Source organism: Parasteatoda tepidariorum, chromosome 8 (assembly GCF_982258835.1).
Source record: "Parasteatoda tepidariorum strain Cologne lab strain chromosome 8, Ptep-v5.0, whole genome shotgun sequence".
NCBI lineage: Eukaryota > Metazoa > Arthropoda > Arachnida > Araneae > Theridiidae > Parasteatoda > Parasteatoda tepidariorum.
Window position 1 is genome coordinate 60,275,435 of NC_141762.1, and position 21,167 is coordinate 60,296,601.

Sequence of the window (21,167 nt, forward strand, 5' to 3'; positions counted from 1 at the left end):
ATGGTACAGAAATTTCGCCCTGGATTGTTGTGTATAATTCAAGTCGAAGTAATATTTAAAACAAGTGGTATTTTGTTAACTTAATACCCTACTCTTTTACTTCTCAACCAAGTAGGCAGCGTTAAAATGATCAGGTTATTCAGTTGAAGATAGCCTGATCACCTTTGTTTCTTATTCTGTGCACTTATTTTTTTTTACGTTCTTAAGAACGATTAATTTCTCTGATAATATTTATTTAGGAAATTCTGATATTTATTAGAAATTCATACATTTGCCTTTTGGGGTTGAAAAGATTAGTCAAAAGTGAAAAATTAATCAAAATTGTTATTCGAAATGGGAAATTTCTTTCGAATTAGTCGTGTATTATTCCCGAAAAAGAGGGTTAACTGATATTCATCAGTGGTAAATTTTTAATTTTTGTTTTATTGACAGGTGAATAAACAGAAAAGTAAGTGTACCAGGAATTCGTAACTCAAATTGAGTGTATGTGCAGAATCAAGACGTGTAACCAATGTGCATAACCATCAAAAACAAACTGTAAGTTTTGAAATTGATAAAAAGAAAAAGAAAAACTGTTGGGAGTGGCGACTTTTACATGCAGCTCGATTAGAACTTCTATCTACGCTTTTTAGAATGGATTCCTATAACTGTGATCATTCTATTATAACGATCATTATATTTTATAACGACCGATTGTCCCATTGATTACCATGGTGGCCATTTTTTAACTCTCATAAGAACGTCCAAACTGGACCATTCATTCCAATAAAGTAACCGAGATTTTGTTCCATTCTTTTTCAAATTCTTAAAATATCACTTCAGAAATAGATGTTAAATATTTTTGTGCTTTCAAAACAAGCACGTTTCCATCTACTGGCAGGATAAAAGTTGAGAAATGATACAAAGAATTTGAATGTAACATTTAATAAATTTGCAAAAATGTCAGTTTTTCTGCTATTATTATAAAACCATTAATTAAAATTTTTAATGCGTCTTAAAAAAAGTACAAGTATTTTAAATGCTGCGAAGAAAAACTATTCAGATAACATTTGCTGTTAGTGGTGAAGTAGGATAATGTTGAAATATGAGCAAATTTCTCATTCATGTTATTGTTACGATAGATATTTAAATTAGTTTACAAATTCTGAGCAACTTAAAAATTATTGATGTAAAATGCATTAGTATCCAAGTAGTGCTTTGATATATTTCATTTATCTGCATTTTTAAAAATATTGCTTTAGCAGGAAAAGAAAAGTAATATTTTTTTTGAGTAACTGATTTAAGGCTCATTTTTGAAATCATTCAATAATTTTCAATTCTTAACTTTGTTGATCAATGAAGAAAGGAATATAGAGGTAACTCTAGAGGAGTGGTAAGCTGTTACTTAACAATAATGTATGAATTTTGAAAAATTTTAAAGCTAATTTTAACTAAATTTCTTATTTTTTACATAAAAATAATATTTGTAACATAATACAATTGGAGGGCAAAATGACATGAATTTGAAATTAGATTATTTGAAATCAGCACAAAACGAATGAATTGTAAAAACAATCCAACTAAATTCTCCTGCAATTATTTATCTAAAAATTAATGTCACACCTTCAATATATAAATACACACAGTCAACATTTATATACATTAAGTTCCTAAATTTCGTGTTTTGAAAATTTTACAATAATAAGTAAAAGTTAACAATGCTTTGTTCGGTAATCTGATACTTTTGTAATTAGAGTTTGGGCTACCAGGCTTTATTTTTCGGGAAATCGGTCCAAATTTTTTTTCCTGGAATTTCATATATTTAAGTGAACTTCTTTTGTTTTTAATTTTACTTCCCTACCTATGCAACCCATAAATTTGCCTGAAATTAGTGAAAGTTTAACGACATTATAACTTTCATTTAATTCCAACAGAAGAGAGGAAAACGATTCCAAAGCCGGCGAAAGTTTCTAAGGGATTAGAAACGCCCCCTGCCGGTGCGAAAAATCCTTTCCGGAAGAATCAACAGATGACGGAGGAGAAAAGCAGCCGCAAAATCCCGCATCCGCCCGGAACAATATTTGCGTTTTTATTAAAAACTCTTAAAAATTAGGAAATTATCAGAATTACTTTTTAAATTACAAAAACAAGCTCTTATTTTCACGCCAAACTATTTTTAAATACCCTTTTTATCTTCCGGGTGAATAAAAATTCTATAATTATAACGCAGACGATTATAAATTTAAAAAAAGTCGACATCAAAAGAAAACAATGCCTGTACCTGTATCCGCATCAAAATGCTCTTTAAAAGCAGAACTTCAAGGAGAAGAAGTTCGAACGTCTGTTGTAACCACAGAAACAAACAAACGTGAATCAAGTGCTCTTCCTGCCCTAACCCAATCGGATGACGACCGTGAAACATGGGACAAGAAAGCAGAGTTCCTGTTGGCAGTCATTGGTTTTGCAGTAGATTTGGGAAATGTTTGGAGATTTCCATTTATTTGTTACAGAAATGGAGGAGGTGAGAATTATGTATATTTTACAGATTTCATATAATGCATGCCTAATAAAATTTGTCAAAAATGAAAGAATTTTGAGGGACGACGTGTTAAAAAATGTATTTACAGTCGGAAAACATATGATGCTCTTAAGAAACCCTAGGGTTCCTTGGAATACCATATTGGAATCGTTGGTCTAATGTATTTTCAGATGTTCATATATGATTGCTATAGTCTTATCAAATTAGCAAACGAGCTTCGCTTTTTTACAAGCCGGTAAAAAACAAATTTAAGAATTAAATTTAATAAGAAATCTTAATGTAATAAAAACTTAAAAGGTATGCAAAACATATGTATATTTTTATGAATTCATAGTTCTAGTCTGTCTAAAAGAAAATCTATAGTATTTAAAGAATTTAAAATAAAAACTTAAACCAATTTTTTTAAGGAGAAAATACATTGCGATTTTTTTAAAAAAAACTCAAAATTGGTATTTTAATAACATTAAACAATTTATATATTTAAAATTTCTTATCAGAAATGGAGAAGTGTGTTATTCAATGCTTATATTATGTTATCATTACCTAGTATATATCTTATCATTTACAAAAATGCAATATTTAAATACTTGTGAGTATAATATAATGTTGTGCACATACAAGGGATCACAAAATCTAGCGAAAATTTGAATGTCATACATTTAACACTGAATTCATTTAAATTGTTTTTCCGCTAGGTTCTTCAGTTACTGTCTAGCAAAAATCAGCTATCTTCAGTCAAAATAGGTATTACGACAAAAAGTATCTGAAATATCTAATGTTTTAGTGAAATGTTTTTCTCAGTAAAAACTATAACACTTTTACTAAAATTGATGACTCGACATTTTTTCCTGTGATACTTCTAGTCCTAAGGATTACAAAATTTTTAAATTCATAATATCTACATTGTAAAAAATTCCGAATCAAATAATGGCATAAAGTATCGGCACTTTGGATGCATCATCCGTAAAATCCATTTTAGCGCACAATCCATTTTTATCTTAAAATATTTTAGGTAATTTTTACTGTATTGTATATGAAACTAGAGTAAATCAGTGATTTTACGGTAATTTAATTTTGTCCCGTAACATGTTCGTAAAAAACAGATCTTACGCGAAAAGTACCGCGCCCAGTGCAAGTAGCAAAACTAAAAAAAATAGATGGATTGTTTTGAATTAAATTTTATAAATACGACACGTATAAGCGCAATTCCATTTCTCGCACGGAACAAGCAGATATTAATACTGCTTTAAAATTGCTTAACGCTATTATATTTTCATGAATAAGAATGTAAATATTTTTCATGGGTTCACCTTTGTTAACAAAGATATTTATAGTTTAGATACATATTCACAGAATGTATTTTGACTATAATATTAATTAATTTGTACATGTTTCATACTTGTTTTACGGAAGAATCTCGCAAATAGAAAAAGAGAACATTTTTATTTTTCCAACATATTTTTTTAAGTAATGCTGTTAAAAAAAATTATTTTGCAAATTTTTACAGTTTCATTCCTTAAAACATAGAGAACTGCACTTTTTTTCAAACATTCGAACATTACAGACAACTTTACTTTCGCTACAATTGCTACAGTTTGTCTTTGGTACAATTAAAAGTTATGTGCAGTTCAAAAATACGTAGTTCTTCCCTACTTTGCATACAAAAATTAACGTCTCGCGTTGTATATTTTTGTAGAACACGTATATATTCAATCGTATAAGCAAACTATTTTACACTACATAGTTGATCCATGACTAGACTGCCCCCCTGCGCAATTCGCTTCCCCTGATTACGTCAAAATCATTTTTGTTTCCATATAATAAACAGACAAATTGAAAATTTTCAATTAAAAAATCTTACATTTTTTTCTTTTTATTTGATTCTATAGTTATAGTGTTGGGATGAAATTTAAACATAACAAATTCGCTCGCCTACTATTGTAACATTATCAAAAAATTCGTTTCCAAAACTTTTATTTAATTTTTGATTATCCTACGAAATCGTTAACTATTTTTCAGCAAAAGGATTATCTAACAATAGTTAGTGCGAAAAATTAACTTTTAATATTTCTTCAGAATTTTAAATCAATAATTTGTTGATCCTTTCAATTGTCTGCATTGACTGGATCCATTTGTATATAAAATTCATTATAAAAGTATATATAACGTATTAAAAAAGAAATATAGCTTATTTATCAATAAAAAATTGTAAAACGGTTACTAAATTTCTATGTCATAAAATATTGCATAATAAGGTAATATCATGCGATTACTTTACAATATAATAAAAGAACAACACTTTCAGTTTTAAGCGTTTAATTTTAAATTTTATAAGACAAAAGTAAAAACTGCAAAATTTCTTATCCAAATATTATACTCTGTTGTTGTATGAACGAGTTTTAGGCAAGCAATATTTTACCCACGCAAAAGTTTGACCTAACATTATGTGATCTATTTTGCCATCTTGAAATTAGGCAAAAGACAATTTCAGTAATAAAAAAAAGGAGATCGCAGGTTACCCATTGACAAAATGGTAGTTATCTAATTTTTTTTTAAATTTTTTACCCTCTTCATTTGCGATATTCACCTGAATTAGTATTGAAAACGATCCCGTTTGAACTGTAGGTTAGAATTTCTGATTCTAAATTAAAAATATAAAAACAAAAATATCTTTCAAATGAAGAAAATCTCTTTTATTCACAACTCAAGAAATATTTATGATATATCTCTGGTCCTATATCTCAAAAATAAACTCACCAACTTAATGCATAACAAAATTAAAAGTGAAGAAAAGAATTCTAAAAAAATTATCAAAGAGCAGCTGTCGCCATAGCAACGCATGCAATGACGACGCATGCGCACTGTTTACTATTACTCTTGAACACAGTCGAAAAGCGTGATGACATCCAAATAAGGTGCGCACGCCATCAAACCCAAAACAACACCGATTTTGCCAATGGGTAATAATTATAATCAAGCAGATTAAAATTAACAGAAAATAATAGTTGGTCGGAATTATAAATAAATATTACTACAAATCGTTGTAACTTTTATGAATTTCATGCTGATGGTAGCCAAAAATACATGATTTTTCCTTGTTTGTGAATGATGTTATTTTTCTGTCTAATGTGAGATTGCATGAAATAATTAGAGCCCCTGAATAAATAGAATAGTATAGGATCCTTAGAAATAGTTAGCCGGATTTCGGGTACTTGCATTTCAAGAAGAAAAAAATCATTAGTACCCAGACATGTGACCTATAACCTCAACACCAACTAATCGTTTATAAACAAGATGGGGGTGTTAAAGCCGGAGTTAAGTCTCTCCACATAAGTTAGAATGCTAATTAATCTGAAATTAATTAAATACAGCACCGTATCGCACATTAACTTTGTTAAAATATAATTATTTCTCTTCTACCTCTTTTACTTGACTTAGATTTATTATTTGTCTATGCATTTTATCGTAACCGTGTTATATTTTTGTTTTGTGTACCTGGTAACTGCGATGCACAACTAGTTAGTTTATGTTCTACATGTCTCCTTGCCTGTCTTTGTATTAAGTAAGAGATATTCAGAGCGACAATTGAAATGTTTATGAAAGAACATTTGTGAAAGAAAATAGAATATGTCACTCAAGGGATACTTGACAGGCTTGGCTTACTCGAAATAGAATTCGAAGAACAGTTGATAACGTAATCAAATACGGCATTTTAACAACCAATCAGGATCGAGATAGCCACATTAAGTAACTTGCAGATATTCCGTTGGGTATTAGCAACTCGAAAAAACGTGAAGTTCTGCTTATAGTTCCTGATATCTAACTTTTAGTTAAAGTTACGACAATGGCTTCATAAAGGCTCAACTGGGTTGCAAACGAGAAAGATAATGGAATGGTTAGAAGACTTGGTGACGCTGCTCTAGCATTCAGCTTTCACGGTGATTTTTATTGATATTTTAATTTCTTTTTTTAGTGTCACGAGATGTTTAAGTCAAAGATATGTTAAAAATGAAACTAAAATGGATAGCATTTTAATTAAAAGAGTAAATTATTGATAACTTTATAGTTTTTCAATTAGTTTTATTAACATATTTTTTATTACTAAGGAATATTTTTATCTTAATATAAATAACCTTTTTTTATTTTTTGTTAATTTGATGAAATCGTTGTATCTTTGTGATGTAATCTCGGATAGTTGAATGTCAGTCTCAATGGAATCTTGCAGTCAAATTTTAAATCGTTTTCTGACTAGCTAGAGCACACAAGATAGTATTAAAGCTCCGTGCCAGATGTCAATGCAAGTTTCAATCATTTATTGGCCGCAACCAGAATAACCTATCATGATATTATAGTCAAGGAGAATTCTCCGTCAATCAACTTTTTCCGATCATTTCAAAACTGGCTAGAGCACTCAAATTAAAACTGAAGCTATATGCTAAATTAGAATACTATTTTCAATCATTTCGCGACAGTTACCAGCAGAGTTTATCCTGCAATTATTGCTTAAGGAAATTTATTTCCTGTCAAATTTCAGACCACTTTCTGATTAACTAGAGTGCTCACTCTATGGGATTCTCTCCGCGCTTGACGACAGTATAAGTTTCAATCCCTTACGAAATAATCAAAATTAATCACCATATAATCTCAAAGCTAACCGATAGCTGGTAAAAATTACGTCCTTTTGCTAAAAAACTGGAGTGTTTAAACCTGATCTAGATATCCAAGCCTTATGATAAATTAAATAATAATTATTTCCTTGTAACTTTTTCACAAACAAAATTTATAGCCATATTATTTTACAATAAATTTATAGTCAATAGCAATTTCAACTACTGTCCGATTAGCAAAAGAGCTTACAATTTGAATGGAGCTCTGTACTGGATGACATCATAAGTTTTTCTTGATCACTACTTGCAGAGTTTAGAATCATATCACCAAAAGAAATTTGTCTTCAATTTGATTTTTTATTATTTTTTCAACTATTGGTTAAAATGTTCTTATATGAATTAAACGCTGTTAGGTGGAAAGGGTTGTTTCAATTATTTCTTGACTTATCAAAACAAAATTTAAATCGCCAAATGAAATTTATCACCAATCTCAATTTCGACCACTTTCCGACTAACTAGAGTGTTTAAATTTCAACAGTAGATCTGTGTCTGATGACAATAAGCAATCATTTTTTAATAGTTCAAGCTAAATTTATAAACTAGCGAAGCATTTTCTATGCATTCCGACTTTATCTAAAAGGCACAAAATTAAAAAGTAGAAAATTATAAAATAAGGTAAAAGTTTTGAAAACTACGTTTTCAAGTGGATGAAAAAATGAAAAAATAATTCAATTTTTGTCATACGAAAAACGCAAAAAGCATAGTTTATGTAATAACTTTCTATCACCGCAAAAATCTCCTCTTCGTCTTTTGAAAGTGATGGACCTAACTTTTTTACTTCCTACTATGTTAAAAATCAAATTGTTTTAGCATTTCTTCATCAACATGAAACTTTCATTTAATTTTTTTTATTATAACTTTTGTCATTATATATCAATTACCATTTTAAATTGTAACAAAGTCAAAGAAAGTCAACGTCAAGAAATTCAATTTCTTTTGTACTTATTGAATCTTTTAATTAAATAATGTGTCATAAAATATAGAAAATAAAATTTAAGTGAAGAGAAAAGGAACAGTAGCAACATTTTATTTTTCACGTAACAATAACGAAATATTAAGAAAAAAAATAATACACTTTGGAAGAAAATATAAAAATAGCATTGAATAAAGTTTAGAGTGATATGATTTGTCACTATATAATACAGCAGCAACATTTTATTTTTTAAATAACAATAATGAATTAAAAATAATACACCATGCAAGAAATTCTGAAAACAACTCTCAATAAAATGCTAAGAGATTTAAAAGATATTTATCTTTGCCTCATGGAATATATACTTACTAAATCTAGCTATTTATTTTCAATATAAACTCAAAGTAACGTAACGTACTTTTTTAATCAAAAATGCATGTGTAACTTATAAAAAACGACATATTTGTTTATTATTGTTTGACATTTCGACAACATGAAGATAAATAGGCATTAAAATCAGTTATTGCATATAGTTATTAAAAAACCAACTTTCATTTCAATTAAAATATACAATAGCCAGTAAAAGTTAATATATCTGCAGTAAAAAAATCTAAACTTAGAAACATAACATTTATAAATAAAAACCATAAACGAAAATAATTGCAAATCGCCATAATTAGTTATAATTGGAAAATGAATAATTAGTCACTTAAGAATTTTCGTTTTTGCTATGGTATCAATATTTAGTTACGTTAAGATTCGTTTTTCTTTTCCCAGCCAAGAGCACGCCAAAAGTACAGCAAAAGTTTCCTTAAATATAACAACATAATTTATTTTTTTGCTTATAATTCTGGAAGAAATAATTTATTTGAAAGAAAACTAACATTTTCCCAAAAAATTAAAGATTAATTCGCCATGCAATAACATAAATAGCTTGAGAAAAGTGTCAAATAGAGCTATCATAAATTTTAAAATCTAATTATTTCCCAAAATAAATGATTTTTTAACATTGTATTTGTGTATGAAAGATACTTTGAGCTGTTTGGAATAATTTTGAAAGCAAAGGAAAAGATTATGTACTCCAAATTATGTGATTCCGCTTGATAAAAATACCTTGTTGACCACCCCATGTTAAGTCTACGAGAAAAAGTTTATTTCGTTTTGGTTCTGTAAATTTTGGCTCTCGACCAATCAGAGAATGTTACATCATATCTATCGTAAATCTCTAACGCAGTTAGAAGCTACTCTGATTGATACTGTGGGATTTTTGTCATGTTTATTTGGCTACCTCTAAACTACGTCACACGTGCGTGTCGAACCGAATTGACTTTTGAATCGACGAATGCCACTATTTGCTTACGATGATGTCACTTGCCGGCATCTAAATTAGATTTTGTAATACATTGAAATATTAATTAAAACAGTATTTTACTTAAATTAAATAAAAAATTGAACTGGATTTTGAATGTTTTTAAAGAACAACTTATAGCTGCTAATTGGTGTTTAAAAATATACAGGTCAAACGAAAACATCACTTGTGTTAAATTAATGTTTTAAAAATCTTTAGCGATGTCATGGTGAGTCACAATGCAATGATTTCAATGGTTCCAATGTAATCAACGTTTTTTCAAATGACTGCATCATAAAATCACAGAATTTTTTTTAAAGGAGATCATTTTTTCTCTATTTCAAAATCTACTTCCAAATCTTACATTCCCAATTTCATAAGAAAAAATGCTTTTTCCACACGTTGGAATTAATTAATAAAATGTGTATTTCTAAAAATTGTTTTTTGGAATTCTGATAAATTTATTAATTTAACCACATTTAGCTATCAACACACTATTAAAACTTGATTTACAGAACAGCTTTACAGATCTACCAGTTTGCTGTGTAGGAATGCAGATAGTCCATATTTAAAAAATTTAAAATTTAGAATGAGGAGCTAGCTTTATAAATGTATTTTAGATAAAAACATTTAATCGTAACTTTCTTTTTTAGTTATAACATTTTTTAAAAAAAAATGAAATCAGACATTATAAGATTTTGTTGAGGCTTTTAGATTATTAACTATGCTAAATTTATTGAAAATCAACTGTGAAACATTAATTATGAATTATATATAAAATTACAGAGAATCAAAAACGAAAATTTTCTGTAAAATTATTAAAAATATTCACAGGAGACTCATTTTACAAAACTTTTCCATCTTTAAAGGATTCTGCTGGGTATATTTTATTGGATTGCGATCTGATCACCAATACACAAATGGAGTAAGAACAATCCGATATCACTACTAGAACAGGGAACTGAACCCCGTATTAAGACGAAGAAGACGAAGAATCAATCCACCACGAGTTACTTATGAAATAAATAGCTAAGTATTGAATACCTAAAATGCGCAAGGAAAAATTGTTTTCTTCTCCTTAAGTCTGTTAAGCGAAAAATTCAATTATAGAGCAAGAACTTACGAGACTGAACAGATATTCCTGATTTTCTCTTAGTATTTTTATAGAAATGTTATATAAATTACATAAAGTTAATACGAACAACACAATAATGAATTATAGCTATTATCAAGGAAACAAACTGGAGGCATAAAAGTATATTAGAACATTTAATGAGAATTTTTCTTCTTCTTTTTACCATCTCACAAATTCGTTTCTTTTTTTTTTTTTACCCATTGGCAAAATGGGTCTTGTTTTGGATTTGATGGCGCCAGCATCTTATTTGGACGTCATCACACTTTTCAACTGTGTTCAAGAGTAATAGTAAACAGTGCGCATGCGTCGTCATTACATGCGCTGCTATGGCTACCGCTGCTGTTTGATAATTTTTTTAGAATTACTTTTTTCTCTTTTAATTTAGTTATGCATTAAGTTGGTGAGTTTATTTCTGAGGTATGGGACAAAAGAGATCCCATAAATACTCCTTGAGTTGTGAATAAAGGAGAATTTCATCATTTGAACGATATTTTTGTTTTTATTGTTTTAATTAGGAATCAGAAATTCTAACCTACAGTTCTAGCTGGATCGTTTTCAATACTAATACAGATGAATATCACGAATAAAGAGGGTCCCAAACTGACTGACACGATCTCAAAGGTTGGAGTTGAAGCAAGAAAAAAAAAAACGATGCCAAGATCTAAACTTACCGAGGCTGAAAGAGCCAAAGACAAAGAACGTAGACAGGAATACCTTAAACGTCACACACAAACAGATAAAACAAGGATTCCGTTCGCAAACGCAAGTCCGTTCCTCACAAAAGTACCAAAGTGGTTGACAGAATTGAACCCTACCGAAGAGAGAATGGTGGCTTTACGAACTCCTTTCATGCAAATACGAGAACTGGGTAGTTGATCCCCAGTTAGGGATAAAAGGATGCATAGTCAACGCACCCAATGACTTGCACAAGACCGTAGACTGTCTTCCACGCAATATAAATGATTAATTCACTATTCATGTGAATTTGAAAAAAGTCCTCGTGAATTCAAAACGGGTGTATGATGCAACTTACAATCTCCTTCAAACACCATTGTATCAATCCGAAAATGCTAATATTGATCTCGATTGGCTGTTTAATGTCTGTTTAATCATCAAAAGAATTTACACAGAAGGTGTCTGAGATGCATTCAAATATGTCTGCGAACCGAGCAGTTCAGGATTAACCGAGCAGTTCAGGATTAACAGCTAAAGATGTGCAAGATGAAAACACAATAAAGCTGTTTTTTCAACAAAAAAATTAGACAACAACCGTTTTGATAGTGGGTAACCTGTGATTGCCTTGCGGCAATCACAATTTTTTAAAATTTCATTTCATTTAGTTTATTTATTTATTTTCATTAATTTTTTATGTCAAATACCGAATTCCTCAATTTTTTCGTTTGAGACTCCCTCACATATGAGTTTTTCTAAAAAAATTTTTGACAAGAGTTCAAAAAATGCTTGGAAATGTGACCTAATGAAAGTATTATATATTTTTGTAGTCAAACTTTCCCATTTCTCTTAATATCTTTTTTAATTTTTAATAAATCTTAAATAAGTTTTAAATGTATACACACCTATTTATTTTTTGTGGTCAATGATTATAAAAACTTTGTAAACGAACAATCGAATTTCAGAAATTTATTAACGGAAATATAATTATAAGACGAATCGATGAAGGAAGATACTCAGGAAATGTTTGTTAGTGAATGTTCCAAGAAATTGTTCTTAGGCATACTCCTGATCATTAACGGGAAGAACAAGTTCGTAATTGTTTCTCTTAAGAAAATAAAAATTTGGCTTAAAGTAAGAAAAATATGCAAGCAAGTATAATAAAAAGCAATATGGAGTAAAATCAATATTGTAGTGAGTGAAACATAGTTTCTAAAGTAAAAGATATTTAACCTTTTTAAGTTATGCATGATGTTCTGCAATCAATTAATATTTAATTGATTTCAGAAAATTATGTTTAACTTAAAATATATATTTTTTAAGTGTTGTCAAAAATAAACTTAAAAGAGAATACTCATTAACATTCACACTACATTAATGCTCCCAAATTAATGTTTCAAATCAGAAAACCGAAAATGTTAAAAACAATGTGGTGAATGACTATTGAGGAAGTTGGGATTAAAAGAGTCAAAACTAGTTAGGGCTAAGTTCTTATGGGTAAAGATATTTGACGCTCTTTAGGATACATAATTTTCCAAAGTCGCGACATTTCAAAAATGTTAGGAAAAGCTGGAGTATCACCATTTGGCAAGTGGTGATTAAAAACATTAAAACTAAGAGAAACTGGGAGATGGAAAATAATTTGGAGGTGTTTCTAATATTCATTTTTATTTATTTTGAATTTTTTTTTCAATAATTAAATAGTCTTTTGTGTTTTTGATGTCGCTTTCCTCACTAATTTCTCCATTTTTTATAATATTTTGTTTTTTCTTCTTCCTTTGGTTATATTTCCTACCAAAATATATGGTATGTAAACCATTCATTTGGTAATCCGTTAGCATATGAACGGAAAATTTACCAAATGAATGGTTTACATACCATATATTTTGGTTTTATTTACCAGAATTATGTTTTTTTTTAAAAGGATGGACTGCCATTATCATACAGTACGATAATTTTACCAGAATTTTATCCTCCGAAAAAAAAATAATTTTGCTTAATTAGCTTTATTTTTTAACTGCATATTGAGATTTATGCATGGAAGTTAATTTTTAAGATACTTCCTTCTTTTTAGTTGTTATGAGTGAAAGAATAATATTCAACAGATATTGTTTTAGTTTAGAATTTCTTCTTGCAAAGAGTTTTTTTTTCTATAATGATGTAATAATTTTTGTAAAGAGTAACACAATAATTTGTAAGAATAATTCCAATAAAGAATCTAAAGAATAATGCAATGATTTGAAAGTAATAATTTATCCTAGTAAGGAATAAGATTTCGCATAGCACTCTTCACCGGTATCAAAAGATGGAAAATCAAAGTCTGATAAAGATAGTACATAATTATTTCCAGGTGCATTCATTTTGATGTAGTATACTCTTTAAAAATTCTGTTGAAATAGTGAAACAGAATGGGATATACTATAAAAGTTTTCAATTTTGTTATTAATGCAGCAACGAAAAATAAGTCATTAAAATAACATATTTCAAAATTATTTTTATTTTATGTATTTAAACTTTAAATAATTGGGTTTTCAAATTGAAAACTCTCTGTATATAATATTTGTTTCGTTAAAAAAGTTAGAAATAATTTGATATATTTATCGAAATTTGATTTAGTAATTTTGAAGATGAGAACCCAAGCATTTGTTTCAACATCTAATAAGATTTTAAAATATTCCAGCTTCTTTTTTTTTAATTGGAAAAAGTAATACCTCTGGTGAAAAAAGATATTGACCATGTTGAAAGGTTTTTTTAAATTGTCAACAAACAAACAAATTAATAACCGGTTCAAAAATTTTACAACATACCATGATTCAATACTTTTGTTTTTTTTACATAAATGTGACTGACATTATATAATTTTATACGACTAGTAAGTGCACGAACAAAAACAATTCTTGTAAAATTACCGTACTGTATAATAATGACATTTCTGCTAAAAAAATCACAATATATGGTGAAATTTTTTTGGTGTTTCCAGAGAACCAAAAACACAGAAAATTTTACCATAATCTGGTAGTTTTGACCATTATTTTTTTGCGTGAAATTAATTTATTAATTTTACATAGAACTATTCAAATCGATTGAAAAACTTGTTTAAAAATGAAACTTCTAAGAAAAAGGAAAATAAATTTTTTTATCTAATGCAAAATGAATTAAAAATGTTACGTAAATATTAAAGTATAAATGCATAGCGGCTTTTAAAAATTTTCTTTGCTTTGTTCAGGCGCAATGCTTTGCTATTTATGTTTTCCCTTTCCTTTTTCTAAAAACACGAAATAATTCTGTCAATTTTAAACTTGTAATGTATTTCAACTTTGGAAAAAGCGAGTTTCAGCGCATTATCTGTTAAGGAGATTTACGAAAAAACTTTCTTTTTTCTGAAAAATATTTCTGCATTTTTTTTTTTTGAAACTATGAAATTTGAATGAATATCAAATGAAGAATAATGCTGTAATATTTGGTTTAGAAAACAAAAAGTGAATAGTATTAATATTAAACAAGTACAGTTGAATATATTTTAAATGCATACATTCGGAATATTTTATACTAGTTTAATATACAATTCAGGTACAAAAGCTATTAAAAATTATTATAGTGGATAAACGCCATAGATGGTATTTTTCCAAAATCATAATTAATGTAAATCCATTTACTCAACATTCATGAATTTTAAATAATTTATGTATGTTTAATGCATGTAATATAGACGCCGGAGTGAAATGAAATACTTCCAACAGTCCAATTATTATACGAGATCAATACTGCCAACTTGCATTATTGTTATGAATCGCCATTAGCACGTGGAAACATGATCGTTTCTGTCTTGATTTTCGAAGAGATTAAAAACTTTTAAGTTAGGAAACTACATGGAACTGAAAGGTACTCTGAACATAATTCTAAAAGAAAGCGTAGTGGAAATTGAAAAAAAAATATTTTTGACAATTAAATACAAAAAATATTAAGATAGGGGAAAATATCGTAGTACATTCCTGAGAAGAGGAGGAGAGAGAAGGGGAGAGGGCCAAGACACGGAACCCTCTTCTTCCTAGGTGCGTTGCGATCGCCAAAAAGAGGCAGGTCCTTTAATTTGCCTTCTTTTTATTTCTGCTAGATTTTTATAATTTGATCATTCACTCAAATAATAGTAAGAATTGGGTATTAATTTTGAGCTAAAACTAAATTTCTATTTTCCTTCAGAAATAGATATTTTGAACAGTACCGTCATGCTAAACTGCTGACCATTTTTTTTTAAACTTATGGTTTGCATTTTGCTTATGAGTTTTTATTTTACTCTTAAATCTTTCCAGGTAAGATGTTTCAGGCCTAATTAAAAATATACACTCTAAAAAAAATCCAGATCAAATTACGGTATTATGGGTGCATCATCCACTAAATCCTTTTTGCAGTACAATCCATTTTGCTATAAAATATTAGACAATAATTTTTACAGTTATATTTATTTAATGAGAATGATTCAGTGATTTCACTGTGATTATTATAGTAAAATTACGATACATCGCTTTTTTTGTTTTGTTACATGTTTCCACAAAAATGGAAATACGGTAAAAAGTAACGACAATTTGATTATCTTTTTACCATAATTTGATCCGGAATTTTTTGCAGTGTATGAGCTTTCTCAAGCATAATTCATAAACATTTTAATTAAAAAATAAGAGAAAAAAAGTCTATCTCGAACTTTTCCTGTCTTTCCAGACAAAATTTGACTTTTTCCTTTATTCTAATTCACATTAATTAGCATACTTCATTTTCCTTCGCTCTTTGTTTTACATATTTTTATTTTTATTGTTTTAATTATATTATATTATATTGTTTTTATTTCTGAGGCTTACACACAGCAAATTCTGCCATTCCATTTTTTTATTCATAATTTTTCCTTACCAAAATGAAATTTAATATTTTCATTGCTTGATTAGAAATATACTTTAAAATATAAATACAAACTATGGAAAAAAAAGAGAAATGCATAAGACAAATATTGATGCAAAATAGGGTAGTTTTAATATATTTTGTTTCAATATAGTCTGTTAAATTGTTTGTTTCAATATATTCTACCATTGCTTCAAGTGTGTCATATTTGTTTGTGAGACACTTTTACATATTTAAGATCCAAAATGTAGCCACATTTTTCATAGAAAATTATTGTTCAAATTAGATTTCGCTTGATTTATAATTAAATAGTCCTCTAATAATACCTAACGCAAGCAACTTAACTTATATTTCATTAAAAAAATACTACTTCAGATGGGGAACATACAGAACGTAGTTGATTAAAATAAGGTAATTAAAAAATTTTCGGGCTGTAAATTTTCTGCACGGTAAAAAAAAAAAGTTATTAAATTTGCAGGAAAAAAAGCTGTCAGCGAGTGTGTAATTTTATTTAACAGAAATGATGTTATTATTTATTTAAAAATGGACTCCTGTTTTTTAAGCATATAAGTACTGTTATTTTAGCAAAAAAATAATAAACTTGTTATTTCAGCAATCTGTTCGGGGTGAGTTGAGAGTAGAATTCGAATTGACCAGCTAAGCGAGCAAAATTCAAACCCGAGTCACTTCATTGGGAGGCGAGCGTTCCGTCCCTTGAGCAACAGCAGCTCGGGAGAATCTATGAAAATTTTTTTTTACTGTCTTTATCTGAAAAGTCTTACTTATTGAAATCATATTTAAGTGTAAAAAACTTTTAAAACTATAGTGATCCATCCTTTTAAAAATGTCTGGCAATTTAATTTTTCGAAAAATTATACATGAAGACAGATAAAATCAAGCTAAGTATCAATTCGACAATGAAGTCGAATATCGATTTTATTTAAATGATGTTTAAAATCATGAATTAATTGCTGAAAAGTAAGATAAACATAGAAAATAATTGTAAAATCACTTGGAAAAAAAAGTTATCACATGATTTTTCTAATTTGCATGGCAGAAACTAGAATTTGAATTGACAGTTTAAATATGTTTATGATTAGGGGGAGAACAGAGAAAAATTACTTTGGGAAAAACAGCTTTTAGCCGTTTACGGAGAAAGTCTGTAAAATAAAAAATAGGTATTTAAGCGCACGGGAAAGATTAAAAAAAATGACTCTTAATTATTAAAAAATTTTGTCTATTAAAAAACATGTCCTTATTTGTGTAGAATTTACTGTTATTTTGTACAGTGTACATCATTGAGAAAAATGTGAAGAATGTTTTATCATATTTTTTATAGGAAACATTAACACATATTTTCAATAGGAAATTATTACCTGAAGTAGATTTTACTAGATTTATAATTTATTGTTCTAAAATATCTCATAATTCAAAAGTGTCGCCGTATATCTCATTATGTTGAAAAAAGACATCGAAATTAAAAATAAAACAGTAATGTTGCATGACTTAAAAAATCGTAAAGCATTTCTTGGGCAGTAATTTTTTTATTGTTATATTGTGCATCGAACTAAAACTTCACTCAAATACAATTTTTACAAAAATATGAACTTAATTTCTATTTAAAATTATTGTGGAAATTAAATTTTTCTAAATTTATAATCTCTTGCCTCAGTAGATCTTATTTCATTAAAGAATAACACTTTCTGGTGGGGAAAAGCACAATGAAATTGAATAGAATAGGATAAATAAAGCGAGTTTCGAATAGTAAATTGTGTTCAGCAATTATTGCAAGTTCTGTAAAATTTTAAAACTCATAAAAACATTTCTAATAGACAATATGAAAATATAAAAGTAATTCTCAAATTAAAATCTAGTGTTGAATAGCTTTTCTATTGCCCTTAAATAATTTATAACTCAAGAAGTATCTTTTTCTACCTTATTACATTAAAAAGATAACACAAAAGTGATAAAAAATCACTTTGCACCAAGAAAAAAAAAAGTCAAAACTAGCAGAATATGTTAAAATTTGCCATGTTTCTGACTCTATAGGAGCGCCAAAAATTTCGGTAATGTTTACTAAAGTGCTTAACATGGTTTTGGTAATTTTAACAATAAATTGCGGTTTTACAATGTGTGATAAAGTTTTCTAATTTAGTCATGATATCTTAGAGTAGTGCTCAACCTTTTTATCACGGCGAGCTAGTTTGATAAATTTACCACGTTTGATAATTTATTTTCGACGTTTAATAATTTTACAGAGTCACACTGAGGGGGGGGGGCGTTTATTGTTTATATTTTAGATTGTTTTGATTTATAATTTTAATTTAACTGTCTTTAAGCATGACTTCAAAATTAAATACAATTTCATGCATGGTATTGGTGAGGCATTATGTAATGTTTCTCAGCTCCCAGTTAACCTCTCGTCTATGGAAAGTTGTTCAAACCTGATAGAAAAACACAGCAGTAAATAAAATGGAAATAATTTAACGATGATTGGGCTGCCCGGTGCCATTTGATCCACTACCCGGTACCGGTCCGTGTCTCGGTGGTGGAGATCACTGTCTGACATAAAAACCATCTATAGTTTGTCTAAAATAGGAACTCCTTCAGACATTCGTCTGAACCTGTGGCGGTGACTATGGTAACGAGGTATGACTATTTCAAGTAGGGGTGCGGGGTCACTGTTTTGGAGTGGTTTCGACTCTGGTCGGCGAGAGAATTGGAAGCTCTTTCACCGATCTATTGTGTTAGTCCTAGAGTGAAGCTACCCTCCCTAAAATGCGCCATTCTTGTTTCCACAGCACTAGACGACCTCAAACTTTGTGGCGGGAGGAGTTCTTAGCTTAGACAAACTATATTCAGTTAAAATTTACTTTTCCGGTATGAATTTTTTTACTAAAAGCTTGGTAATAAGAACTATAATTTCGAAAACCAAAATTTCCTGTAAACCGTTACCTTACGAAATATTATCGAAGGAGTGGTTTAAATACCGCATATTTTGGTTTTATTAATAGTAATTTTACTTTTTACCATACAGTACGGTAATTTTACCCGAATTTATTTCCCCCGTGCGCAATTTAAAGACGACAGTGTTAACTAACAGAACTAAATAACATGAATTTAATCCATTTGGTTCCAACATACAAATGCTTGGTTAAATTTTGAAAAAAAGAGTGCAATGAATTTTTACTTTAGCATTTATTTTAAAAATAAAAATTTGTTGGTTGAAAATATTAATTAGCATAAAGTTTGAATGATCTATCAGAGCAATTAGAATGAAAGGCATAATAAAGCTCTGCGGGGAAGCATATCTGCTTCATTTAAAACATCTAACAATCAATTCGAGGCAACACTAATTGTTTGAGTTGTGCTAAAAGAGCAATTCTGTGTTATTTGCGTAAAAATAACCATAATTACTTTTCTATGGTTTCTTGATGATCTCTAAGCTGCAAAAAATTGTAAAACATTCGTGTCTTTCTAATTCCAGATAACGAAACTTGCTTGAAGGTATTATACATTTTTACAATTTAAAAGTCTTGTTTACGATATAACTAAATTAAAATGTCTCATTTCTGTTTATTTTCAACTTTTTTAAGAATTTTTTGTGCAACGAAAACTGCATTATTATTTTACATTCAAATTTTTACCCGATTGGTGTTGAAACAAAAAATTTAACCAACTCGCAAACTAAAATTGTGTTTGATAAAACGTTCTTTAAGGAAATATATCATTAAGGGTGTTCAGTAATTAACACTTTTATTACAAATATTTTTAATTCTTTTCAAAAATAATGCGAATAAAAAGTAAATAAAATTAAGAACTGGAGCCGTAAATTATTATTCTAGCTAGGAAGAAAACAACAATCAAATTTTAAGGAAATATTTCTGAGGTAAGAAGGACTGAAAACTTGAAAGCTTGTTTCTTGCTCACTTGAATATTAATTTGTAACCTAATATGTATCTTATTACTTCATTCATTTGGACAAATATTTAAAAAAATATGTATGGGTGATTCTCACGAAATATAACAATTCACTGTCCCATGCTCCAAGATCTAATACTATAATACTAAACGAACTTTTTTTAAAAAAATTAACAAATTGCATTGCTGTTAGCATTTTAAAATGACTTTGTACTAGCATTGACTGTTTAGTTAAAAAATTTAATTGAACTTCAAAATGTCATTTTCCTGGCATGTCCCAAACAATGTTTCCAATAATAACTGGCTTCAAAACTTCCCATAAATGTTTCAATACATAATTTTTTTTATCTCAACCGGTGTAAGCATTTCTAGAATAAACGCGGAGAGTATTACTTACAAAAACTTCGTTTAAAATAATATTTTCTGTCAATAATTTGTTTGTCCCAAGAAAATTTGTCATTTTCCTGGCTACATTTATTTAGTGGTTTATAACCAAAATAGATTGAGCCAGGAATCAATATCTTATGTTAATAGATTTATTAGATACCCTCCTATGTGAACATATATTGATGCATGAATAAAGAACCAATTTTCTGGTTCAAAATCTACTTCAAAAAATTTTTCAAGATGAATAGGTTTTTGTGTTGTCATTTTCCTGGCTTCTTGAAATCATTAATAATATGAACTACATAGATTTATCTGAGTTATTTTAAGAAATCCTGTTGTTTTCTGCAGAATGTTAACGTCTTAGGTCAAAATATTAAATTAAAGTAAAGTTATATGCTATAAAATGGCGAATTTGTCATTATCCTGGCTTATGAATTACAGGACATTGAAGTGTTACCAAAAAGTTTTTTAACTGCTAATACTGTAAGGAGGAAAAGCAAATATTAACCTAATACCAAGTTCATGTGTGATTGTAATATAGTTGGATGTAATCAAAGTTATTTATTTATTTAATGATTGATTATTATACACAATTTTATTCTGTTCATATCAGCAACAAAAAAAAATTGATTCTTTCTACAGTGGATAAAAAGAATTAATTTAGCCAATTTAAGGTCCATCTAACATAAAGGCTTAAGTTGAGTTACTTACTATTA

General features: G+C 28.6%; 1 protein-coding gene across 1 annotated transcript in view; it reads left to right on the forward strand.

Moving 5' to 3' along the window:
• The first annotated feature begins 1,985 nt into the window (after positions 1 to 1,985).
• Positions 1,986 to 21,167, forward strand: part of LOC107443894 (sodium-dependent serotonin transporter) — a 76,507-nt gene continuing 57,325 nt past the window's right edge. The window contains exon 1 of the mRNA XM_087168961.1: positions 1,986 to 2,500. Coding sequence (XP_087025087.1) covers positions 2,251 to 2,500 — 250 coding nt within the window. The 5' untranslated portion in view covers positions 1,986 to 2,250. The remainder of the gene's footprint in view (positions 2,501 to 21,167) is intronic.